At 43.8% G+C, this 27,369-nt stretch overlaps 1 protein-coding gene across 1 annotated transcript; it reads right to left on the reverse strand.

Annotated features, from left to right (window-relative positions):
• Positions 1–7,064: 7,064 nt before the first annotated feature.
• On the reverse strand, positions 7,065–17,280 carry LOC149375248 (uncharacterized). Its single transcript, XM_089589750.1, has 4 exons — positions 17,245–17,280; positions 14,825–14,902; positions 8,984–9,244; positions 7,065–8,896 (listed from the first exon to the last, which is right to left on the reverse strand). Exons 1-4 carry the CDS (start codon positions 17,278–17,280, stop codon positions 7,103–7,105), a joined length of 2,169 nt encoding a protein of 722 aa, XP_089445876.1. The 3' UTR covers positions 7,065–7,102.
• Between the last annotated feature and the right edge of the window lie 10,089 nt (positions 17,281–27,369).

Genomic DNA, 27,369 nt, shown 5'->3' on the forward strand with positions numbered 1-27,369 from the left:
AATTGCCATTCTGTGACAAAAAAAAAAAAAAAAAATATTGAGACAAAATGATAGATTCTTGCCGTAGAAGAGTAGAGGAGAGAAAGAGTAACAAACTCAGGCGACTCGAGCAGGGGAATAACTTTACGAAGGATCTTTTTTTCCCGTTTGTTTTCTCTCTTCATAAGATTGCCTAACAAGCACTCTGTGACGCCACAGTTTGGGTACTCTCTTCGCCAACAATCGAGTTGTCCGTTTTCCTTTCCTGTTAAAAATCGTGCGAGTGTCGCGAGACTTTCTGCACTTTTCTGAGCACTCCATTGGAGGGGGGGGGACACCCTCTCGAGAGCTACTACACTTTTTGTTTTCCATTACTTTCATAACCAGCCGACTCTTGCACTCTCTTCTTCATTGCTCTCTGTGCATGGAAAAATATGGATACCTACAATTCTCAGACAATTCGAAGAAAAAATATGCATCTCCAACAGTGTTTTTTTTTTTTTTTTTTTTTCCCCTGATGTAACGACAGTACTCCAAACCGAAAACTTATAAAAAAGCATTTGACATCTTTAAAGGACTTTATCGTTGTTGATTCACCATCAGTTATATATCTCTAACCTTGTTATCATCATAAAGCCTACTTGAAAGATTACAAGGTGTTTCTTCAAGTCTGGGAAACGTATGGGCTAGACAGTCGATGTAGCTTATTTTTCCTTGATAATCCAAAGTTTCACTCACGGACAACAACGGAGACAAAGACGTCCCGAGTCTACTTTGGGCAAAGACTTGAACATTTTCCCGCATCCCCCTCCGCACGCGTATAGACAAGTCGAGAGAAAAGTACCAAAGTTTGCATGGATATCGGGGGAGTTGTGCAAAAGTCAATCGGTCATCGGCTGAGCAGCAGGAGAATCAACCGAAAAGGCTCGCGATATTTGTGGTCCGCACTGGCGAGGGGTCGCAGCCCATCGATATTCCGAGCTAGATGAACGACCGACTGGCCAAACGTCGCATTCAATTACCCGGCGGGCCGGCAGCCACCCAATGCGTCAGTGCTCATCTGTATACCTATGTGCATACACACTCTCGCGCACGCATACCAGTAGTGGGATATTGTAAAGGTATACGAACAAAACGATGCACACGGTGCGGTCGTGACCCTCGGGGGGTGGGAGCAAGAAGACCTATAATGATAAATCAATTGGTGGGGTTTCGTTGCGGACGATCCATCATCCGAGATTCAATGTGATGCAGACCTGTGGCGCGTTTACGAAAAGTGTATACATCCATCAAGCATCCGAACTTTGGCTGGAGTTTGAGCCTTGCGTATAATAAGGTGGATCCATCATTTGTTTTTTGTTGCGTACATTGTTATCTTATGTTAGGGTCGATCGGGTCCACACATGATGGGTCCTATTATGTTTTTAGCCGGAAAACAACGGCTTCCTGCTTGCCATTGTTCAAAGTTAGCTCGACGAGTCTCTGGTTACTTGTACCCGGGAAAAGGCACGTCGATGGACCGTCAAATCTTACCCAAGCACATTATATCAGTTGGAAGTGTGAAATCTGATCGCTAAGGGCTCGTTATGGCTCTCGATGTTGAAGCCTCGGGTAAAGTAGTCCTTGGTCATTTGCTTATTTGTATCATTGCTGCCTGGCCGTTTGGATGATTTGTTGTTCATGACAGCGCAAAAGGAGTTGGCAAAAGAAGAGGCTCGCTTGGCACCAAGACGTGGCAAGAGGGAAAAAAAAAAAACGTGAACACTCGGTCCAGCGCGTTGTATTAATTGTCTGTTTGCTCACAAACGGAGATAATTATACCAGAGGCGTTGAAAAACGGGGGCAAAAGTGGTTGGCAATTAATTCAGAGCCCCTCGAATTTCCTTTTTCCCTGCATCGAGCTCCTGCCGAGAGAAATGGCCCTTTTTTCCTTTTCTTGCTCTGTCGGAGGTATAGTTGCGGCCGCTACAACAGCAGCCCCAGAGTGCTTCTTTTTTTTCTCTGGCACGTACAACGCATCACACCGCGAAAGTAGGTACCGCTCGTTTAATGGACTTCTCGCTACTGGCTGAGGCGTTGGTTGGTCCACACGGCGAGGAAAAACGTTAAGAGTGTTTTTTCTCCCCTCGTTTTTCCTTTCTTTCCTTCACCGACGTCTGTTTGCAAGTATACTTGATTATTTTCGCTCACCAGCTGGATCGTTAAAATTCGTAGACCGTGCTAATGCTGTGTTGTATTATACACAGAGTTGAGTTGTTTTTACTTTTTTTTTTTTTTTTTTTTTTTTTTCTTAGCTTTGGCGACGGGAGCAAGAATGTGTGTTTGTTTATTTTGTTTTGTTGTTTGATTCGTCGAATTTTTTACGGCAATGCACTTCACCACGTTTAATACTATAACTAAGTAAAAGCGATCGAATTGCTTTCATTTATGTCGAGTGCATAGGTATTAAAAATGCATATGTTTTACGCTAAGAATCAAATTCCAGTTTTTTTTTTTTTTTTTTTTTTTTCAAATTTTTCATAGTTTAAAAATTGTGTCACGGTAACGTTTTGATACAAAGTTGGCAAGAAACCAAGTCAATACATTGTAAATGTTGTAAAAACAATTCTATCGAATAAAATATGTTTTGACAAAGAGAAGTTGACGCAAAATAGTGCAAAAGTATCCTATATTACGGAGGGACGTGTTTTGCACTACATAAGTACGGCCAAGGACATAACGTCTCGTTGAATAATGATTGTTCAGAGTATTATGATTGAGTTCAGAAGAGCTTGTAAAATATTTCATGAATTACGAATTTAGCACTTTGTACAAAACACAAAGTTGAACCACACGATTCAAACTTGTACTATGATACCATAGGCATCAATATCGGATGAGGCTGCGAGGAGGCAAGCCCACACATAGTGGCGTATGGAAGCATGAGTATACACATTTATGACTTTGCAGTGCGTTCGTAACGAGATTTAGGCTCACAGCACGTGCATAAATTGTAAGTATACCTAATGCTCACACTGGCGAGAGAACGGTTGCACTTTAGCTGGCCTGAGGCCCTGCTCGGAAACTATATGTAATAGGTACGCTCACGCATTTTGATATTGAACAACTCAAAGGTGCCGTGAGCAAGGAGATTATCTGCCACTCTCATTCCACATGATGAACATTGTATTACCATTATGTTAGCCTCTTTCACATTTGTTTCAGTGAATTTTGCTCAGAAAAACAATGGACACTGACTGATTTATGTACTACTTTTGGATTGTAGCGGTATTTGGGTGAAAATTAAAAAAAAAAAAAAAAAAAACGCCCCGAGATGAAAACTGTCTCGAAAAAATTTTGAATAAGTAGTGTTGGGTAGAAACAAGGACGGAATAGCATGCCCATGCATTATTCAGGGTAACGGGGTTAGCTCATGAATTTTTTGAAACAGTGCCGAGAAAGATGTAGGGCTTTTGTCATGTATAAGCACACATGTTGTACTTGCGCAGTTGTGAAAAAAAAACCTTTACTCCTTAATAAACTCACTTTCTTTTTACTATTGTTATTGTTATTATATTAATAAGTCTTGTTGTAATCATCGTCGTGGGTCTACATAAAGTACTTTTGACTCCAGTTTTCCATATTAAAACTGTGAATTTCACGAGCATTTTTTTCGAGGCATCCCTGATCATTACTACTAGATGGCTTGGTAAGTATTGTACTTCCCTGAATGAAAGCCATTACAGTGATGATAAAAAGCCATAGAGGTGCCCGAAAAAAGAGGTTACAGCTGGAAATTAAATCCAGCTATCCGGATAATCATAGTAGCTCTCCATTACTTTTATTACTGAGAGCTCTATTATATTATTACTGCTTTTTTTCAACATTATCATCATTATCATAATTTTCTGCAAGTTGATGATATGGTATGTTTACACGTAACGAATGACAATAAAATGTTAGTGTAAATGAATTGCGTTAATTTTGATTACTTGTAAATAAATATTAAAGATTTCAATTATAAATCAGGTTAAATTTTGCCTCAATTATTCTTTCCGACCGTCAATAGCCCGTCTTACCTTGCTCGGCTGTTTCTACTTATACAAGTGTGTTACTATAAATCAATGCTTTACACTTTTGTGAAACCAAAAGTTTTTACGACTACGAATAATATGAGTAAATTATAAATTACAAATTGTAAGTTGGTATAATTAAGGTTACGTTGCCTTGATATTCCCATCATCAATGACGCGTCTTACCTTACTTGGTTGTTTCTACTTGCTACATGTGCTACCACAGCCAAAACACTCAAAGCAATTTTTTTATCTTAAATCACAATCGTTTCAAACAATTTTTAGGTACAAGAATGATGTAAAGTTGCTTTTGATAATGAACTAAACAGTAAAATAACAATTTTTTTCTTGCATTCGTGAATAATAAAAGCGAAGGATGACCAATGGTGTACATTAGTGTGAAATTAAAGATTTTTCGTACTTTCTGTTTTTAATTAATTACTAGTAAATTGAAATAGTGTTTTCTTTATTTATCAATAAAATAATATAAGCGTATTAAGCATGTCTTTGTATTGTTTTTCTATTGCATAGATGTATAAATTAATCAAGTTTCAGTTTTGAATTTGTTTACGAGACAGAAAGCTGGAAATAAGAGAGAGAGAGAGAGAGAAAAAGGGATGGGAGGTGGATTAAAGGCCAAGGAGAAGTGCAAATCAGAAAATGCGAATTTGGAGTGGAAGTTGGAGTGAGGAAAAGGAGGAGCCAAGAAACCACCAGCCCCGCCATAATACAAGGGAATTCAATTTTCGGGCTCCCGCTGATATCGTCTTCCCGGCGTTTTCCCGTTCTCCGTCAACCTCCGTCTTTTTTCCCTTCCTTCCAGCCATCCTTCTCTCAAGCAACTACTCAATCCTCAACCAGGTAAGAGCCAAGCTAGACGATGCTTTCCCTTCGTCCATTCGTGCTCTATTGGTTGGGCAAACAGAATGAGGGAAATGTGTGCAAATACTCGATGGCGCGCTTACATTAAACTTTCGTTTTCCTTACCTTCGTCCGTATCTCGTTACTTTTTTACCGTACATTTTTCAACCTCTTCAGGTGTACTTCCTTTGAGTATTATGTGTACTTAGGCTCTCTTTTTATGTGCCTTAATTACCATCTCCACTGTTTCTTTGACTTTATAAAGAAAAAAAAAGGAAAAAAAGCTGTCACGCAGTTTCTAATTGATTTAAAATTAATTTGTGTTTCCAGCACAAAAAAAAATTGTACAACTAAATAACATTATTCTTGGAGTAAGTCTTTTAAATTTAAACCTCTTCCACCCTTAATTTACTTCTCTCTTCTTCGTTTAACTTTTTACTAAAAATAGTATTCTTCGTTAATACTCGATTAAGATATATTTTTGTACTTTACAACGGAATGTTGGCCGAGTCGTTAAATTTAGAAACTGTAAAACCGAGCTACTTGTGTCTGAGTTGTAAAAATAGATGATAAATTATTTTTGATGGCAATGAGACACGAGAATCTGGAGTAATTATTCTTTCGTACGTATATTTAGAACGTTTATGGAAAAAAGTAGTTACTCTTGCATGGGTGCGTTTTTTCCTATAATTGGTACTTACAAATAGTTTTTTTCTTAAATGAAGCTTTGGAGATGAAACCAAAATAATTTATTGTGTTGCCGTAAGCCGGAGAAAGAATAAACAAAATAATACGACTGTGACCTATCGTGCACGTTGAACATTTGACTTATTGCACCGTCTATGCAGCCAAAATTTTAAGGAAGTAGTTCCTGGTACTTTAGGAATACAAAAATTGCACGCATCGCTTTGGTCATGGCTATAAATTTAGACGCTCTTAAATTGAACGTGACAAGTGCTCAAGACGAAGCCTACAAAAAAGTATACTACGAAAAACAATATCGGAATTATATTTCATCAAAATACCTTAAGAGCAATCGCATTGCATCGATTGAATCGAGAAAAAAGCAAAAGAACTTGATGAAAATGCATCGATTTGTGGCAAGAGGTATGAAAAAAAAAAAAATTTCGATTCATCAAACGAGAAACATCTTACAAGTTAACAACTGAACTTTCCCTTCCGTAGTTTCAAGGGATGCAGATACATATATCTTACCTTTACTTTTTCTGCGCAGCCGTCCTCCTTTTCTCTCCGGCAACTTCTCATCCGCTTCGATATATTTCCGCAAATAAGGTCAGAATTGGCTTTTTGCTCGGACGCACTTGCACGAGCGAGTGAAAGATTAGTCGCCGAGCGACTTTTTTTTTTCTTTCTTTTTCATCTCTCGCCTGCGACAAGTGTACACGCAGTGACGCGTAAGCGCGTAGGTACGTATGCGTATTACTATTATTATTACTACTGCTTGTACGTGTGGCCGACAGTAAAACTTTCGGATGTTCCGTTCGATCGGCGCTCGATCGCCATTCGTAACGAACGACGGGATCTACATTGCGATTGGAGGACTCATTAATTTTCCACGTGTCAGACTAATTAATGTGTGTGTACTAGAGCAGGCTTTGGGAACGTTTGTGCGAGAAAGCGCTGCCTCGGGAACGAGTTTCATTAGCTAGTCGCTCCGACTCGGCCAACCAGTATCTGGCAAATCCTAATCATTGGGCTTTTTTTTTTTTTTTTACATCTGCGGTCCAAAATAGAATTGGTTGTTGTAACAAGAAAATAAAACGTTTTGTAAATTCTCACGGTCGTATTTCATTGCTTCGCATTACATTGGAGCCCGTAAAAAGGGCGATTAAGAAAGAAAAAAATAAAATAAAAAAATAAAATAGAAATCCTTCCAAACACATTAGGTAAAATCTTCTACGGGACACATGCGTCACAATGAGATTTGTATATTTATATATTATATTGCCAGCAGTACAGTACTGGATATGAATGACAGTAAACAAAATACCTCCCCCCCCCTTCCTTGGCCGCAGTTACACGACAACATATAGAATCCACTGTCCGACTGACATGAAAATAACAATAACATATCTCTCGTTCGTTCGCTACGATACACCCTGGGTGGAGAAACCCCTCCCTGTATGAACAGTCAACAAGCTTTTTCGCGTTGAGCACCCATTCGCACACACCCACGTCCAGTCTTTAAATCAGCTGTCGACCCTCGAGGCCGTTCCCTCGTCGTACTGCACCGACGGTACCATGGGCGGCTTGAAGCCGTACTCCATCTTTGATTGTCGGAAGCTGCCCTTGGCTCGGGCCTGCCTCAGATCAACGGGCCCAGCGTACGGGCCGAACGACTTGGCCTGGAATCCAAATTGCCGGTGCACGTGGTGGTGGGGCATAGGCACCGGGCCGTAGTACTCGTCGCGTTGCTGCTGGTACTTGCCGAGCACCACCGACGCGTGCCTCCGTCGTAGCAGCGAATTAGCCGACTGTTGCTGGAGGTAATAGCTCGTCGCAGGGGGGTACAAATGCTGCTTGCCCTCGTGGAACCCGAGGCTTGGCTTCTCGTAGGCGTAGCCTCTCGACTTGTTGACGTTGCTCGGCCCATGGGGCACCAAGGGGTACAGCGAGCCCGGATACAAGCCGCGGTTCTGGGGCTTAGCGAGCTGCTGGTAACCAAGCGCCCCGGCGTACGCGTAAGGAAGCACGACCTTTCGCTCGGACGTTTTTTCGATCCTCACGGGGTAGAGCACCGGCCGGACAATCGGCTTGTTCTCGTTCCTGGTGTACGCCTTGGGCAACACGAAACTCGGATTCTGCTGGTACGGGCCATCGTTACCGGGAGGGCCGTAGTAGAGGGCCGCCTTGTCCTGCAACAGGCCGTTCTTGAGGACCGAGTTACCATCGAGGATGTACGTGGCCGGTGGTACGACGTAGAGCTGCCGGCTCGGTTCCTCGGGGACGGCCTGCTCGTGGCGCTCCAAAGACGACGACGAGCCATTGGACTCGACGAGGTTTATCGGCTGGTTCAGCTGGCCCGAGCTCTGTACAGTCTGGGCCAGGATCCTCTGCCTCGACGTGTTCTGGTACACCTGGATGGCCTTTTGCACGAGCACCGGTGGCTCGGGACTCGTTTGCCCACCAAATGCGGGATTCACGGGCTGGTAGTCGCTCGATTCCGCAGCTCCCGAGCTCGGGGTTACCGGTGGCTGCTCGGATTGCGGGATGTCCTCCACCCTCTCGTTGACCGGGGCCGGGGCCTTGTCGAGTAGGAGATTCTCGGCTCCGGCGTTGACGAGGGCCACGCCAGCCTGGATGGAGTTGAGCACGCGGGAGGAGCTCGTCGCGTCCGAGGAGGACAAGGGGGGTCCAGCTGTGCTCGGAGCTTCCTCGTCCGCGCACTTGAAGGTCGTGCTGTACCGGAAGCTCGGCTCCTCCGGCTGGTGCCGTTGCTCGGGTACGACGATGGGTCGGGCTCCGAAAGCTAACTCCTTTCCGTCGGGAGGGGAGGGCTCGTCGGTGATTATCGAGTTGCCGGTCACGCTTGTCACTGGCAGGGCTGCCGTCGACGCCACGGGCAGGTACGTCCTTTCGAGCTGCTTCGGGGATACTCGAGGGGCTCTCGGTGTCGCCGTCTCCGCTGCTTGGCCCGGCTGTGGTGGCAGGTGGTGGCCGAAGCTCTCCCCCTCCTCCTCTTCGGTGGAGCGAAGCTCGTTGCTCGAGACGAGATCCGTTTGTTCCCGGATGATGGTCGACTGATACGTGCCCTCGTCGGGAGCGAAGTACTGCTCGTGAATACTCGGGTGGGACAGGTGCAGCGTTTGCCGAGCAGCGTCAATGTTGACGGGAAAGAAAAGGGGCACTCCAGTCGGGGCTTCCTCGTTGATGGCATTGCCTCCCTCGGTGCGGTAGGGATGGACCACTTGGGCGGCTCTCACTCGGTCCTCCGACGCCGGGAAGGTGTTGTCGTTGTTGGGGGTGACAGTCGACAGCGCGATCTGAAAGTATGAATTGGGTTTGTATCCGCGATCGGGGAAGATGGTGGAAGAAGTTAGAGGATAAATATAGGGGAAAACAAGGCTCACGGTCTCCTTGGAGCTCTGCACGGCCTTTTCGCCGAGGGCAAGGCTGGCCGAGGTCCTGCTGTGCTCGTTGGCCGAGCCGTACTTGACCAGGGGGTGGTAACCCCACTCGTCTGCCACGTATTTCACGTCGGTCGAGGATCCCCTGGAGCTGACGTAGTACCGGCCGCTGGCGTGCTCACCGTCGCGCGTCTCCGTTTTCCCGTGCCTGTCCTCGCGCGCTTCGTCCTCGATGTCGTACTTATACTCGTAAGAAGGTGGATGCTGCAAATGAAAAACGATCGGGTCACCGACTTGACGTGATAACTCTTTTTTTTTTTTTTTTAATGCCGATTGCTCACAAAGTACGGGAAGAACAATTTTCACAAGAATGAATGTCTCTTTGATTGTTTCAGTGCGCAATAATGGTAAAACGTCACTGCATGACATCACATACGGTATCAAGGCAGCCCTGATGTTGGTGATGGTAGAACAAAAGAGGAAAAAGGCAGTTAATCGCAAACATTGGTACTCATATTGTGATATCCATGGAGCTCCAATGGGTCGAACGAACAATGAAATGTCTCATTCGTGCCCGCACAACGAGTGTTGTTTCAGTACATGTTGGTATGGGTACGTGTATTTTAAAGCAGATACATGCCATTTTGGTTAAAGTGCGGGTGGGTGCTCACGTAGAGGTATCAGTGTTGTAAGCCATGCATCGAGTGATAAATACATGGAGTTTGTTCTCGAGAGATCGGTGCCTCGGGGCACTTGGGGATATCTGGGCCACACGTATCTATATATACACTGGTTGGAAAGTCGAGCGGCTACAGCGACGGCTTCATCGCACAATTTTACATCGATTCTGGCGTGGCTTGTTCACGCACACGATACAAGTATAGTCATCGTCACCGAGCCAATTCTATTTTCGTCATCGACTCTAATCAAATCAGTGATGTGTGTAATTTAGCTCGAAGAATTTGCCATCTCGTAAAATTTATCTTTGCAGTTAAAGGGGAGACGAGAGTTTGAGAAATATTTGTGGCTTTATTTATTTCTTTTTTTTTCTTTTTTTTCTTCGTACTGTAAGACGAAGAACATCAGTGATGCTGTACGGTTTAAGAGAAGAGAAAAAAATCAACTCGCTTCCGATTCGCCTTTCAGCAAATAATTGCTTGAGTATGTGCACCCTTTCAAAAAAAGAAATGCGTTTATCTTGAAAAACGTTGTTACACTCGTTATTGGGTCTTTAAATATAATAATCGTACGTCAAGTTTCATGCATTCATTGCTTGTTATGAAAAACTTGTCGTTACTGCAGGGGAAAAACAATCTCATCATCCAGTTTTCAAGGATTCACGTGACATGGTTTTGTAAATTATCTTTTTTTTTGTTTTGATAATTATTTTGCACACAAATATGGAAATTGTACGTAATTATTATGCTTGTACGTGGTTAAATGCACATTACACACAATATTATTGCACCAAAGGTAAATATCGATTGAAGCGCGTTATCAAACTAAAACATTGAGCAACAATTTTCATTTGAAATGTTGAAAACAAAAAAAAAACAAAAATAAGTAAATAAAAAAAAAAAAAACGATTCCATATTTAATTAATGTTCAAATAACAAATAATCAGTACATATATACGGTTTTTAAAATTGTAGAAATACGAGTCGAGGCTTGGTTGATAGACAAATATTTCGTATTGTTTTAACGCACGTGTGCGTTTAAAACGGTATAACTCCCCGTTTAAAGGAAACCCCCGACGAAAAAATCCCTGTTCGCCTGCTAAAATAATATTTGTCCACGTTGGTACACTTCGCGTAGTTGGAAAATGTTACGGTTGCTGTTCTCTCAAAGAAAAATACGTGGAAGACGAAATAAACGCGACCACTGGTTTTCCTCTCATGCATCGGTCGATAAGGAGCGAAAAAAAGCAAAAAAGAAAATAAGGCGTCAGCCCATGTAATATCCCCACCTTGTCCATTTCGCTCGTGATTAAAAAGTTTTCACAAGCGCCGGGAGGAGCGATTAAGACGAAGCGACGCGCGAACGAGGGAAGGAATAAGTGAGACGAAAGGTATACGCGGAAGGTGTTGTAGATCCGCAGAAAAGTGGCGGCGGCAGACAGTAAACGACCGTTCATAATATCTTATAAGTGCGCCATTAATCCTGAGCCGGTGTCGCGATAAATCAACGAACCATATAATATACACCGCAACGCCTCGTACATATATACATAGCCCCAAACTTTTGTGGTTTTATACATACAGCTTCCACCTCCATACCTATACATGTAGGTATATCTCGCGATGCTTCTATTCCTGACTCCCCTTGATCATCTTTCCTGCACTCGGATTTTCTTTCCGTAATAAATGCCTCGATAACAAATGTCCCGCAAACTTCTAATAGATAAAATTTTACCCACGAGAGGTATATATGTATGCATACGCGTGGGGGAAGTACGAATCGAGCCAAAGTGGAGGAAGGAGGAAAAAAAAAGGAAGCGCTCACGGTCCATTTGGCGATGACGTTCGTCGTTTCCCCAGCGCGTCTGATCGGAATTAATGTGCCCGCCGAGCTTTATGAAAATGGCCCCCCACTGTGGTATCGATTTTACGTGCTTTTTCTTTTTCCTCTCTTTTTTTGTCCCGATCTTTGAACGTTGGCTCATTAGGAACCGATACTCGATGCGGTTGATTTTCAACTACGCAAGAAAGAAAAAAGATCTCCGGAGGCTCAACGGAGGCGGCAACTCACGCTTTTTTGTTCGTGAGAAAGTCACTCGTGTGAGAAAAAGAAACGTTTTGTCATCCCTTCCGTTTGGTATACACTGTACATGCGTGTATTCAACCGAATTTGTTCGCCCAAGTCTTGCATGTTCATGTAAAAGCACTTTTACGAGCTACAATTGCTGTTGCTGTTCTCGTATACGCGTAATTTTTTCCCAAACTTCACTTTATCTCGCGCAAATGGACATTTTCGACGTGTAAATAACACTCGAGGCAATAAAGATCGGTAGCAGGCAGTTGGGACCGAAAGACCGTAATTTTCATCGGAAACTCGCGACTGAAAAAAAACTCGGGTAATTTCGCCAGCACCAAATTCCTCAGGCAATGGCCACGAGCAGTAAAAAAGACGGCCATTAAGAGGGTGAGTTACATTTTTCTCCGAGATTTTAATTGAGCGCGGCTTTATATACACATTATATGTATACTCGAGTCAACGAGCCTCGGGTTTCGAATCGACAAAAAAAAACAGAGGGACGATTGCGTTGCTGAAAATCTCATTTTTTGCTTTTCCAAAGACATCCAAGGGTCTAGTATTTTCAGCACTTTACCGAAGTCGCACGATTATACCATCATAAATAACCGTAGAAAAGGAATTACACCGTAGGTATAGCCCGAGATTACGATGTACTGTCGGACAAGCATAGACATTCTTGTGCTGCCATATTTTTATGAAAACAAGAAAAAAAAAAAAATGTAAGTAGATAATATCTCATGGAGGAAAGCAATGCATCCCTCGCGAATCCATCGAAGAAGACGAAGGAAAATAAAAAGACGAATGCACGATAAGTCAGCCAGTCCCTTGCGGGAATCCATTAGAGGCGTACTTCCGGGCAGCTGCAGCTGTTCCCCATACCAACCCCTGATACATTATACACAATCGCATTTACATCGTACATCAAAGCTGAAGCGCACGCCCATATACACAGAGATAAGGGACACCGATAGTCCTGTCTGCGCTCGCTATCGACAGAGGACATCCGTCGGATTGATTCAGCGCCGAAAATAGATTGCAGGTACGCGACTTGCACCGATTTGTATCCATCTCTCTCTATCTCTCTCTCTCTCTCTCTCACATGCATACATGCGTGGCGCTTTTGTTGTTTGCGAGAGGGAGAAAAAGGGAATACACGCGGGAAAAGGAAGATACAGTCTTGTCTCGACACCAGCCACTTCCAAGGGTAACTTGTTTCCTACGTGTACACAGTGTCGAGCTGTTCAACGAATTCACGAGGAGGAGGGATTACTTGAAAACTAGAAGAAAAAATGAAAAAAAAATAAAACAAAATTAAAAAATTGGTACGTTTCATCGTGGAGTTGCTGCATTCAAATCTTGGTTCAACGGCCCAGTTTTCCCGCGTATATACACGGGAGCTTATAAATATGTAAATCTCGAGCGTCTCTTTTCCTTCCTTACCTCGCACGGGATATCGATTAAGGCACTCCCGGGCTCCTAAAGGCTTATACAACCTTTACACGCGCACACTACTGCACTGACGCGTGATTGGCGTTTCGCGTGTGCCCTCTTTTTTTTTTTTGCCCCTTGATGCTTGTTTATCTTTCCCAGCTTTCCTGGCCCTCGTGTACTTATGCGTACCCTACGTTTCGCTCGTCTGTCTGTCTGTCTGTTGCTTCTCTATCCGACACCTCTGCTCGCGAGAAACGTCGAAGCGTTATTTCGCTCTCGATCGTTGATAGACACGTCTGATCGATGTGTCGGGTTGCATTGACGTCCATTCGAGTGCCTTCGATCTCGTTGCGTGTGATACTCGAATGGATTTGTTTGTTCGTTTGTTTGTTTTTTCTTTTTTTTTTTTTCTCTTTGCATTCGTACATACCAATTACTCGCTATGAAGCACATATATATATACGTAGGCATTTTGTTTTTGAGCCATTGCGTCTTCGCTCTCTTTATCTCGATTGAGATACCGATATCACATATGCCTACACTGCCGTGGCCTACTTCTGACATACCCGTGCATATAAATGTATACCACGTGTACAGTTCACGAAAATGAAACTCTATGATAATTTGATATTGAAAATCGATTTCAATTTAAAAGCACTTGACGCGGATGGAGAAAACGATGAGGGGAAAAAATAGGTCTCGGTACACGGTCGGTGTCGATTTATCATCGCGATTTTAATCACTACGCTCTCCTCTAAAAAAAAAAAAAATTATTCGACAAGCGAAAAGGACGAGAGAGAGAGAGAGAGAGAGAGAATATAGTTGGCATTTAATTTTCTTGGTTCTCTCTCATATCCATTTTCTCGCTCGATTAGTTTCGCGAGGTTTCGTCCCGTACGGGATTTTCAAAATTGCTTTTAATTTACGCGAAACCCGCACAACTCCGCATCGATGCCCCCTCGTCACTCGACCGGGGCATAGCAACGTTCCCGGCTCGATACATGAAATTACGTGCAACGCTTGAAAACCATAACGGCTCCTGGGTAGCAATTAATTTCACCGAGGGGGGGACCAATTAAAATCGAAAACTTGGCCAAGATGAGCTTATTCCGTAATATATGGCATCGAACTTCAAGTTTTTCTAGCGATTGATACTCGTTTTATTTTATTTTATTTATTTATTTATTATTTTCAACTCTCCATACAAGCTCAGAGTTATTCCATCGAATTATCATAAGTACTTGCTGCCATGGAGTCTCGATGAATTCAATGAGTACTATTGAGCTCGAGTGCCCTCCCTCCCTTTCAGTGGCATCCAATTAATCTGTTAGAAATTGAAAGTTCACTGCCTTTAAGCCGCGTTTCTCATACCTGGACTGATCCTGCAACTTTTTATTTTTTAATTCAATGGTAGTATGGATAAATAACGAATTATTATTTTTTGACGCTCAAACATGCCTCAACTGGTAGGGGGGGAATCGATTGAAAAAAAAGATCGAGTGAATTTCAGGTCTACTCGTAGCTAAAGACTTTTTATCACAATAACCCTTGAACGCAACTGGATGATTTTTAAGTATAGTTGATCAATAACTCAGTGTTTTCTTCATTTCGCCCGTTTGAGCTGCACTGCGTATATAATACATGCGTAATAATATTTACCTCGTCATTATCAGGCTTCCTCACGTAACCAGGTGGCGGAGTCGCAGCCGTCGATACCACCAGCACGGCTACTATCACCTGTTGGCATAACAAGCAAACAAATGTAACTAATGTTTTATACATCAAGGCAAATAACAACAACATCCACGTGATTTCGCTCGTCTTGTTAAACGAGGGGAAGGGAAAAAGTGGAGTGTATGGATTCGGAGAAATGTGATGAAGAAAAAAAAAAAAAATAAAAAAGGAGCTTTACTTAAAATTTGTCGCCCCAAACTTGGCAGTCACGGCGTATCGAACGCTCCCTTGGACTCCCGCCGAGGGAGGATCCGCAGAGAGGAAGCTGGTCTTGTTGATAAAGTACCAGTGTACACACTGCCGGCGTGCGGATGCTCGGCACCCCATCAAGAGACGAGGGTCGGCGAGGCGCGAGGGCGGAGATAACGACCTGCCGGTCCGCAAGACGACGAAACCTGCGGGACTCTAGACGAGCGGTGCCTGCCACCGACGTGGCCCGGCTTGTCCTCGGATGCAGCTTACGTAACTCGATTCCTCCGAGTCGCGGTATAGGTCGTCGTGGGGGGGAGGGAGCTTCCATCGAGGAAGCTTTCAATGGAAACGTTGGGCACGTGGGAGGAGCGGGCGAGCGCGCTCTCGAGTGGAAGAAATTAGGGGAGCGAACAAACACTCGTCGGAGAAGGAGATTTGGGAGTGCGGATGAGCACGAATAGATTGCCAGAGGCGTCGAACTGAGTTTCTGCCAGTGCTGTTTGTCGTATGGCTAATTCTTATTTGGGTTAAAAACGATTACCCGACTCGCGAAAATTGTCATCGAGGCATCGTGCGTGTAATCGTCTCGAGACCGCAATGGCTCGACCTGATGCAGGTGCCTTACGGGAATACGTAAGTAGAAAGAAAAATACGCGACAACGCAAGGATATACAGTCGCTATATTGACGTACAGTAATTAGCCAAAAAAAAAAAAAAAAAAAAAAAAAAAAAAAAAAACGACTTAGTTAAGTCAACGTTTTTCTTTAGACTCCGCGGGGCCGCAGAGGGCAAACAAAAAGAAAGCCAAAGCGAGAGAAGGAGTGCAGTCGGTGTGGTTATTCCTGGCCCGGAATTACCTACTGCGTTAAATGGCATTATAAAGCCAAACGTGACGACGAAGGGGGATAATATTTATCGAGATTAAAGGGGCGCGCGAGAGCGGAAAAAATAAAATTGCGGTCTCTGCCCTGATGGTAGCGCGTCTTTGACAAGAGCAACTCTTTAATGCGCCGACGCCGACCGCCGCGACGGAGGTTATCTTTGCTAACTACTTTCGCCAGCCCGGCACTTGACTGTCCGCAACTCTCTCTATCTCTCTCTTTTATTCATCTCATTCTCTAGACCGACCCACCGCGCCGGGCTCGTAAAATCTTTGGTCTTACTTTACGAGCTGGTCGAGCTGCCCGACGAGTTCCTTGCACTCCTCTTGGACAGTATATACAGTATGTGTATAACTGTATACGCGCACTGGGATCCGGATCTCGTTTTTCCCCTCGAGGAACTTTATTTTTCGTGGAAACAGTTTGATACGCCAGGATATGGGATGAACGATAAAATACCGGATGGCCTTTTTGTTCCTATATCGTCGAGCAGGAGCGCAGACGGGAATTCCCCCCCTCCCCCTTCGTGATTTAGAAAAACTCTCACTGAGTAGAATGTACATGAAACAACTACGTGGATTAGCTCACGGGCAAAAAAAAGGATACCTATTTCAATTTTTGGCGCACTGCTTTTGTATTCGTTTCAAAAATGGGGTTATTATATTTATTTTGTTTAGTAGCACAATGAATGGCGATTGAGTGGCTCTATAGAGTTTTCCAAGATATATTTACCCCCCCCCCCCTCCCCCCTATGTTCCATATAAACGAGGATACAATCGAATAAATGGACCAACGAATGGAGTACAAGTAGTACGAACAAGTGCAAGGGCCGACAAGTAGATACAGACGGATCTGGTAAGACGCGTGGCCATACATACAATATTATTTTATTGCAGGCTTTATTGGCATCATATTCAACTCATCTCCACCTTACGACATGTGCTGACGGTAGGTCCAGCTTGATCGCATCATCGTTAAATCGAGCCAGACTCTGATGCTAAGCCTGGAAGTTTGCGCGTGAATTTGCGAGGCGCTCGGGATACCGAAATGTTCGAGGTCGAGATTCGGGTGTAGTGTCAAAAGTACATGGCCACGTGGTGGTGGTTTCAAGCTAATGCAAAAGTCTTGTTTGACGACATCCCCCCCGAAAGAGAGAGATTACGTATGGATGTACAGGCACGCGTCGAGCCTTCGATCCGGATTGTGTTTTGATTAAAAAATGAGTGTTTATGGGCAACAGTCGAGTCGAAAAGCTGCTGCACCATCTCGTGCCCGTCTCTGTCCATCCTCGTCCCCGGGCTCCCTCATCTCTGTTTCAAGAGCAAAACAAGAGTTCAAAAACTGAATTCTGAGCTCTCGGGGAAACTTTGCTCAGTCGCTCCGCGCCATTATAAATTACTTGATACATAAATCCCCCCCCGCCCCCCACCAGTATGAACGAAAACTTTTGAGCCGCGTCTCGGTGGGCCCTCTCTTATTCATTCGCGCGTAAAACACAGCGCCAAACGAAGTAAAGAAAAACTTTGGCCCACCCACAGCTGCTACTGCTATCCAGCCCGTGATTGCCCCCTCAGCCCCAACTCTCTCTCCCTCCCTTTGGTAGTTTTGCGTAAAAGTCGAGGCCTGCCCGGTGCCGACGAAATCAAAGACAAAGGCGAAAGAGCGCGTTATACACACGGGCTGTGCAGGCAAAGCAAACGAAATGGAGAACCAAAGGGAAATTGAAATTCTTGGGCGAGAGCGAGATTTGCACAAGGTGGCGCGCGATACATACACAAACGGCCCGTACGAAATGTACGTGTGGCCGTTGTCCTCTCCAGCTACTCGTGGTGGCGATACTCGGCACAAGCTCTCTTGGATTCACCTATTACCGTCCGCACGTGTTCGTTTACATGTAATATTGTACGAGGCGAGGTTGTCCACTGCCATGGAAATCTCGAGATATATATGTATATTCCCTCATCCGGGCGAGTCGCTCCGTGGAATTTGAGGCGTTCCCCCCCGTATCTCCGGGGACAATGGGACAAGGGTATAGTTCGAGCCGGGAGAGCCCGTTGCGATGTACGTACAATATTTTTCGAATAAAAATATCAGGTAGAGGAGCGTATGAGTATATATATACCCTTGAAAATACCACTTCAAAGGAGATCGATGCGAACGAGAGTGTGACTGTTAAGGGTGAGCTCGAGGACCAATACAAAAGTTTACACGCTGCCCAGGCGAGAATAGACTTGTCTGCCAATTGTAATTTTCATGGGCGCACGTCCGTCACGACGGAGGTAAATAAAAACAAGTGTAAACACGTATACAGAGGAAAAAAGGTAACGAAGATCCGTGATATCGATGTTAAATCGAGTTTTATTCGATCCGAACGTCAATTACGCGCCAATGAAAGATGAAGAGAGCCATGGGGTTTCCGAGATCTCGAAGCGACAGACAGGGAAGCAGCTGAGTAAATTGAAGGCTGAATAATTGATGGAACCAAGAGGGAGATACTAGACTGCAGCGACGAAATGAAGGGATGAGTGACGCGCAGCCACGGGGTCGATTGGCGAGGAAAAGTACTTTTAGTTGGTATTATGTAGCCGTGTGCGGGTGTACGTGGACAGGTATACAAGGTGGCCAGTTGTGCGCAGAGGGGGCTCGCGGTGTACTCGCGAGCTCGTAAAATATCCAGGAGCAGCGCCACGCCAGTCGGCTTCGTGCTATAGGTATGTACAGCTGGAGAAAGGAACAGCGATCAATCTTGATTTATATTTTTCGACGCGAGCTTGCGTTACGTCGGCTTGTTGTAGGTAAACTTGCACACGCGTTGGGCGATAGCCTGAGGTTTTTATTCATCGGCCATCAGATTTTCCATCATAAGACGTGGGTATAGGGTGTCCGACATGCTCGTATGGACGTCCGCCATGGGTACTGGTACATATCACATTTATGTAGCACCGTACATCTAGAGCATCATTACACGTATGCGTGCTCTTAGCCTCGGATACTCTCATACATGTACTTCCGATTGTTCTCTTCGCCCCATCTCTCGTAGCTGGAGACTAACAATGCCAATGCGGATTTTCCTTCTTTTCCTCGTATAATGGCTTTTAGAGCAGAACAAGGGGGAAGCTATTGTTTACTACCGAAAAAAAAAAAAAAATAAGAGTGCTGACCAAATTACAAAAAAAGTTGTACGTGTTCAATTGGATGCAACAATTGATCGACAAAGGGATGAGATCAGCACTTATTTTTCTTTCGTTTGTGGGGTACTTTTTTTTTTCTTTTTCTTATGATAGGTAAAACAAATGGTTACATTCACACAATAACTGTATTCACTCAAATCTGATTTAAAGACCGGATCAGCGAGTCCAACGTAGAAACACACGTAATGTTTGTACACTCTTATTTCCAACGGCATCCTTTTTTGAGAGACAACCAAACGCTCGAATAATACATCACAGCACCATAAATTTCCTCCCCATCCTCCGACACCCCGATGGCAAAGCTCTCGAGACGTGGGCGCTAGCCCGTGTCCAAGGGGAAATCATTAGACGAGTTCGTGCAAAGTGCACCCTGAAAAGAAACGACTGTGAAAAAATTGCCCCGTGAAAAAAAAAAAAAAAAACAAAAAAAACATCGAATATTGAGATGGATGGCAATGAGCACGTTCATGCCACATTTACCTGCTTGAACGCGAAAAATTGATAAAAAAAAGTTTACCTTGACTTTTCCTTTTCTAGTTAGGTATATTTTACTCGGTCAATCTCGAATAAATTCATCACAGACAACGATACAAGGGTATTTATGAGCATGCATACGTGCAGCCGTACACAGTGTGCTTCCGAAGGGAAGAACAGTCCCTGAGATAAATATACAAGCTCGCTCGTTATTTCTATTTTTTTCTCAACAACTGATGGGATTTTGTAGTTTGATAGGTATAATACAGGTGAAAGACCAATATTCACAAATTGACTAGAATTATTTCTTATTTTCAACTAAATGGATAGAGTTTTGGTTGGATTAAAAATGATTAATACCATTTAAAACGGGGGTGGCTTATATTATACATTTAATTACGTATTCAAAATAAGCGCCATTTTATGTTTCATTTAATATTCATAAACAGAGTATAGTCAAATGAAACGTATCCATTAACACGCACCAGTAAATAAATGTTGTTTGTGAATAAATATTCATGCATCCTGCAATTAAGTTGTGTATTCGCAAACACTGTATTTAAATAAATAAATTCGTGGATTAATCATTTTATTTCCAAAGTGGCACTTGATTATTTAAATATTACATTTTATTTAAGTTATTCAATGACTAAATAAACTTGCTCCAATGAATCTGCATTTATGGACAAAGACAAAATTCAAAGACGCATATAAATTTTTTTGGGGGGGAGGGGGTGGATTTAGACAGCAAGCACGTAATGGGATATATATAATATAAATAACCTGTAGCAGACATACGCGCTGCACGTACCACGCGAGTTCCCGCGATATCGGTCACTGGGTCGGTGAAATGCCATATCGGCCTCAATAGGGAAACTACACATATCGGCGGCATCACCCACGACGTGAGCGACTGTTCAACTGGGCAGGAAGCGATGGAAACTCTATATTAACACTACTTTTTCCCCGACGTGTTGGAGTACGTGTTGTACCTTACGCAATCGGTATACATACATTATGTAGAGATTCACGTTACGTAGGATCGTATTGAAACTTTTTTCACATTAAAAAAAACTTGGCAATTCATTCTTGTTCTTAAATAAATATGCTACGTTTCAGAATTAAAATGCTACCATGGAAACGCGATGGATAGCAGTTCAACATTGTACAAATACGGTGCGAAACGATGTACAAAAAAAAAAAAAAAAAAAAAAACACCAATCACGATTCATCTAATCTGCGCCTCCATCAGGTAAACGATCCTAAAATAGTATAGCTTTGAGCTTTGACGTCTTGAGAAACGCTCAAACTCGACTTGGAAGGTCCAAAAAGCAGAAAACCAAGCTGTGAGTGACCCTCTGATTTCACGAGAGAGAAAAAAAAACAGCAGAAGAAAAATCCACAGTACTGTTCTCTCCAATAGTAATAGCACGGTTCTTTTATCTTCCTGATTTCATTTACCGGGGGACAAAAGCTTGATCACATTGTTCTCATTCATTGGTCCATCGTGACTCGGTTCCTCTCTTCCTGTTCGCCTCTTTAGGTACGTTTCTTTTATACCCTTGTCTCTCTTGTGTACCTTGTGTAGCGTCACGACATTTAGAAGCATCTTTTTTTTTCTTTTTTGTTTAATTATAACTTTGATGCAAACTATATGATATTGTATGCTTCAACTATGGGGGGGGGGGAAAGGATAATAACAATTGCTGGAGGAGCGACTTTTCTCCTCCATCTCTCACCCGTAGGCTTTTCCGCTCGCAGGAAAGTTGAATGTCTCTCATTTCTGACATACTTTCCGGGGCGTTTCAGGTTGTGCCCGAGCCGCGGGGATAGCTCTCGCATCACTCGCGTCCAAGTCGATCTACTTCGCCGTGGCAACATAAATCTCGCGACGTCTCTGGCTCAGCTACAGGTATACCCGCACTGATGCTGCACCAACGGATGGGGACTAGCAAAGCAAGATCCCACACGGCCCGTTAATTAAAAGGGGAAAAAAAAACATAAGCGCGCTGAAACTAGACTTGTCATATATATATACGTATGTATACTTTTTTCAAACTTTCATGGCAATGGAATTCATGTATGGGTCGTCGGGTAATTTACGGTGTGCAAAAGTCTTGCCGGTGCAGCCCCTCCTGACGAGGCATCGTCAAAAACTCGCTATGGAAACTATGAATTTAAGCCATTCACAGCTATGCAGAGTTCTTTCTAATCGACGAGTCATTTCTCTCGGTGTATGTATACGTAATTTCATTTATTTATTTTTATTATAATTTTATTCGATTCCACGCAACAAGACTCCAACTGACAAGAACTCTCACGTATACTGGAAATTCTTTTAATATTGGAAATTGGTCTATGAGGTGAAATTGATGTGACTTTATTATTACTGTCGATATCCAATCGTGACATGATTAAACAAAGTCAACTGAGTTCTTGCATCGATAGCGTCTATTAGTTCTTACAAATATTGTCAAGTTAAAAAAAAAAAAAAAAAAAAAAAAAAAAAAGAAAAAGAAAAAAATGCGAAGAAAGAGAGCTATCTATAATGGTCCCGTATCGGGTGCCAAAAAAAATCGACGAAGCTGTAGGGAACCGGCGTTTAATCATGCTGCGTCTCACATTGAAAACATTCAAGTGCTGTAACAATGATAATGCAGTTAATAAACGCTACTTATGGCGTAACACAAAAAAATCGTTTGTCACGTAATTTTGGTCAAGTATGCCCATCGGTACGCCAAGATAACGGGACAGAGATTCGAGAACTAGAATCAGATCCCGCTGAGCAGGGAGCCGTGAAAACGGCGATGACTTTCTCTCGAAACCCCGACAAGGTAAACAAGCCGGCTCCGAAGAAGAAAGTACCACATGCGTTTGAGTTTTTCAAGGTTGGCGCACGAGAATGAGATACGGACACCGGCTACACGCCAACTTACCCGGAGGGCCGATCGACGAGGAGATCTCGAGAGGTGCAGTAAGCGCGTATGCTTTCTAAACGAGACAGGCTCCCGACGAGCGTCAAGTTTCTTGAAGAACTGGATCGCGAGCTTTTTTTGCTCCTCCCCTGCAAACACTGACTGAATTATATTTTTCGAGGGATGAAAGAAAAAAAGGGCCAAATAGGCAAGGAATTGTCGGTAAACGCTGAAACATTTTCCAGGTAAAATTATAAATAATCCCATGTACGCCAAATCGAAAGGATTTCAACAATTTTTTCTTTTTTTTTTTCTTCTTTTTTTGTTTCTTACAACTACTAAATGGCTAGTCAAACTACTTGAGACTTGATGTTAACTTGATGAGCCATTCATTGTTTAGCGAACGGAAAGAAGGGGGTGCAAGAACCGCCGTAATTGGGATCGGATCTCGTTGATGAAATAGGTGGGCCGCTCGTTAACTCGCGGAGTCTACAGCCATCGGATTTGCCTGCTTCGTATTAATATTAACCGCACGACTAATTGGTATAATTGGCAAATTCCACTGTTAATTTTACCGATCTATTACTGTATCGGAGACAAAGATGGCAACACTGAAAAGCCGTCCTTTTCGGTCCACTAGAAACAGAAAATTCTTGATATTTCAAAGAGAAAACTCCTCTTTCGCCAATTAAATGTACTTTGAAAATTCTCACATTGTCGGAGCAAATTTTTAAAATATATTAATTTGAAATACGCCGAAAAAAAGGATTAAATACACACCCCTAATCGTGAAAATTGGTGATAGTAAGAAGTGATTTACCAGGGCGCGTGAGATGAGCGTCATGTCCTTTCGCTTGAGGCATGGACCGTGTGGTCCTTCCAAAGAGTTTTACACCACGGAATATATGTACTTTTGACCAATTGGCACGGAAAAACAAAACTGTTCCTGTATATATACAGCTTTTTTGTTTCCTCGATGAAAATTTTTCCCCGAATTTTCTCGTTGACGGTACAAGTCGCCTCTACAGCTGCAAGTATGCGGATACTCGACTCTGCACGCGCGCGCTCTCTGATGAAAACTGACCGGTGCTGCGGCACCCATAAGCCGGTAGATCGCTACTTACGGGGACTTTGCGGTATATACCGACTCGCTGCTGCTGGAAGCTCCAGTTATCATCCGACCCTCCCTCCTCTCCGGTACCTCTGGTCGCCCGTACTGTATACAGAGTATATATACATGTATTCACGTCCTTACTTGCCTTCCAGGTCTAACTATCCTTTCTCCTTCCTCTTTCACCCGGTCCCAGTACACCTACACATTGTGTACGTGTATGTACGTACACGCATAACACGGTATATATATATATATATATATATATGATTTTACAAGTGGATGGACAGGTGATGTATATGCATGCACACAAGTTGTGCATTTGGGCAAGGACATTTCCCTCTGCCTTCTCTCGCACTCAGTGCGATGTATGTTGTGTGTGTGCCATGTATAAGTGTATATATATATATATATATATGTGCACAATGGTACTACGCGTGTGTACCGCGGCGGGTCATTTGCTCGCGGAGAAAGGAAAACGGAGGAGAGGAGGAGCACACGTGATGATGCACGTGCGAGAGAGCCCGGCTGCACTTGCAAGTTATTGAGTCCGTAGGAGAAAGGGAACACACGTGTATTTTATTATACATGCACATGTACACGTACCGGTGAATCGTATTTAACGTTATCCATATATAGGTATACCAGGGCGCACAAGGAGCCAAGAAAAATCGAATGTAAGAAGGTGTACTGTACTAACTGAGCTTGGTGTCCAGTTGTTTGACAAGTCGAAGGTTTCGCGAGGACCATTTACAACCGGGTTTCGCTTGAACCGGAAGATCAAAGATGCAACGATATGATGGTATATAGACGTTGCAAAAAGTGTCCAAGCAGCTCTGAATGCGTATCAAAAGAACATACGTGTAAATTGTGGGCTTGGTTTTAAATCAACTTGAGTCTTCACGGGTCGTACACTTTTTTTCTGCCATCCAAAGTGGAAACAACTTGATTCGTAAACTTCCTTGTAACGTAAAAACAAAGCACGCCTGCAGTGTTGTGATGAAAAAACAAAAAGGAAAAATTTTCGGGAAGATAAAAAAACGTGGACAAACAACGTGAATTGAATAGATTCGACAGCATGTATAGATGGTACAGCTCGCATCATCGGCTTGTATACTACAAGGACATCACCTCCATCGCCGCTCGAGTGGGAGAAAACGTCGGAGCTCCGGCAATTCGATTTATATTGTCATTATTAACGGAAAAGTTAGAATTATAAGCTTTTTATCCCGTAGAGGATCATTGACCCTGCTATGGGCGTTTGAGTGGAAAACGAATTATCGGATATTCCTGCCGGCCGGCAGAGAAAGGGAGCGTGGTATAATGGCCCGCGAACGAATAGGATGAACAGCGACAGGGTGGCGAGGAAAATCCGATGGAGAAGAAACGAGGAAGACCGGCTTCGGCGAGGCGCGAATGAACTGCCCTGAATGGAATTAAAAAAAGAAAAAAAGAAAAAAAAAAAAAAAAAAAAAAAGGACGGGGAGGGAGATGAGCGCGCTCGGTGTCGAAGGAGGCACGGAGGGATTAACAAAGGGATGACGAGAAAGACAAAGAGAGGAGAAAGGGGGCAAAAAGGAAGAAAAGACAATCCGGACGTAGGAATAAAGGTCAGCTTTGAATGGACGTCTGATGACGGGCTCTTGTTCCAGGTATGGCGATGAATTTTGCGTAATGCCATATTAGCTGGATGAGGTATATCGTACACGTGTATACACGCGCGTGAGCACGCTTCCTCCGTTAATATAATTAGGTATGGGTGTACATACAAGAAAGTGCGGCTGTCTTTGAGAAAAAACCAATCTTGCCCGAGGACTCGAGGCTTTACTTTCTTCCTTGAGGATCGGAAAAAGCCCGAGTTGGCTGCAGGTGGCTCTTTTCCGCTCTGCTTCAGCGCTGATGGCCGATAAAACACCACTCCTGATATACACTCGTGGGGCACGGTCTAGCTGGCCCTCTTGAATTGCCCGTTACTTGCCCCGGTTAGATAAACCCTTACCGATCTCGTATCTATGTGTAAGTTGCTCCGCGGTGGGGAGATCAAAAATGTTGATCTGGGTGCGTACACATTTGTTTTCAACGAACAACTTATAGAAAACCGAGAGAAGTTAACGTTCGCGTACGATAACACTCGATTTGAAGCTTCTTGTTGTATTGTTTATTTGTTGGTTTGGTTTGCTCTCACTGCCTTGATGATTAGCCCGTGTACCCTGGACCAAAAAAAGGATGAGCCCTGAAAAAGTAAAGTACTAATCGTTCCATCTCGAATGGTTGTTCATTAATAATATATTAAACGACATAGATAGATAGATAGAATGACGAGAAAACTGCGATAGGCAAGTACATAATATGTGTATACTTAAGGATGTGGCTTACCCACATATACATATATATATATATATATACCATACTTGAATGCTTATTTATGTCTCCAACTCATCCGAGCCAATAAATATATAATGACGACTTTGACAATCCGAACGCCTCGTGAGCTGGACATACAGAACCCTTTTTCGTGGTGTACACCTGTGCGTGCGCATGTTCACGTACGCATGCAAGCCGCGCGGAGAATCGGCGACGTTACCCTTCCTCTCTCTCTGTCTCTCTTCGGCGCAAGATCCGCTATCTACACTCTCAGCTCGACCCGATTTCAGCCGGCAATCGCGGGAGTCAGACCCCCGGGCGCTCGTTTTTTCTTTCGACTTTTTACTTTTACCGCCTCTTTTTACCTCCCATTTGGTTCCTACGAGCTTTTCGTTAAGTCACGATCTCACTCCACACGGGTGCGTATATTTTTCTCACCATCGTGCACCAAAGTAATTCCAACACCCGATCCTGCACTGGGTTAACAAACGTTCGACGCTTCGCGTGGATTTATCTGCATTAGTGCTCACGTGACGGCACAAACTCACAGTAAGAAAACTACGAGCATCAAAGACGAAACAAAATTAGAACCGCAGGTTTCTCGAAATTGGTAATCCAAACGAAGAGAATTACTTTATGCAGAAAACGTTACTCCTCGAGAATTGCCCGACGTACGCCGCGTAGTATATTGCTTTCGTTCCCGAAGAAAACGAGTTCACACGTAAAAATACCACCGCTCACGTGTCGAATGAGCACAATTGCCGAGATCTCTGGTGCCACCCCACGTTTGTAACATCAACCCGAGATCGTACTATTGTCCATGAATATACGTCAACGACCTCCTTCCATACCTCCAAATTCCACGAGTCACGCAAAAACAGGGCACATCAATTTGACATCTCCATCGGCAAGAATGCGTCGCTTCTTTATTTTTACCTTCCTCGTCGCGTTTTAATCGGAGAGTGCAATAATTGTACAGTCAGTCAGGCTTCCCGTAAAACGCCGGGCGAAAAGTCTCCGAGGAGCCGCGCCCGAAGTAAGTGCGTAGGTAGACACGCACAGCAGGTGAAAGTTGAGGTCGCGCAAGGGGGGCAGGGGAGGACCGGGCGACGCCCGAGAAAAAAAATCGAAAGTTGGTCCCTTCTCGTCCGCGTTCCCTTTTCTCCTGCCAAAGAAAGGACACTTTCGATTCGCGCGCGTCCGACGGAGGTTTTTTCGGCGAAATCGAGGGCGAGGCGGGCGCCTCGGGAAGGGAAAGGAAAAACGAGGAGAACCTCGGCGCAGCGGAACAGGTTCAAAGGAAAGGAAAAAAGTTACGTAGCCGTATGGTTACGCGCACGGT

Source organism: Copidosoma floridanum, unplaced genomic scaffold, assembly GCF_036245765.1.
Source record: "Copidosoma floridanum isolate Cflo_tuat_1 unplaced genomic scaffold, Cflo_Japanese_pri ptg000009l, whole genome shotgun sequence".
In the NCBI taxonomy this organism is placed as follows: domain Eukaryota; kingdom Metazoa; phylum Arthropoda; class Insecta; order Hymenoptera; family Encyrtidae; genus Copidosoma; species Copidosoma floridanum.

Coding starts and splice junctions, on each gene's coding strand:
- LOC149375248 (XM_089589750.1), bottom strand. CDS start 17,280: ATGAGGGAGCCCGGGGACGAGGATGGACAGAGACGG. Junction 9,245..14,824: donor GGAAGCCTGATAATGACGAG/GTAAATATTATT, acceptor TTTCATTTGCAG/CATCCACCTTCTTACGAGTA. Junction 8,897..8,983: donor TGCAGAGCTCCAAGGAGACC/GTGAGCCTTGTT, acceptor TCATACTTTCAG/ATCGCGCTGTCGACTGTCAC.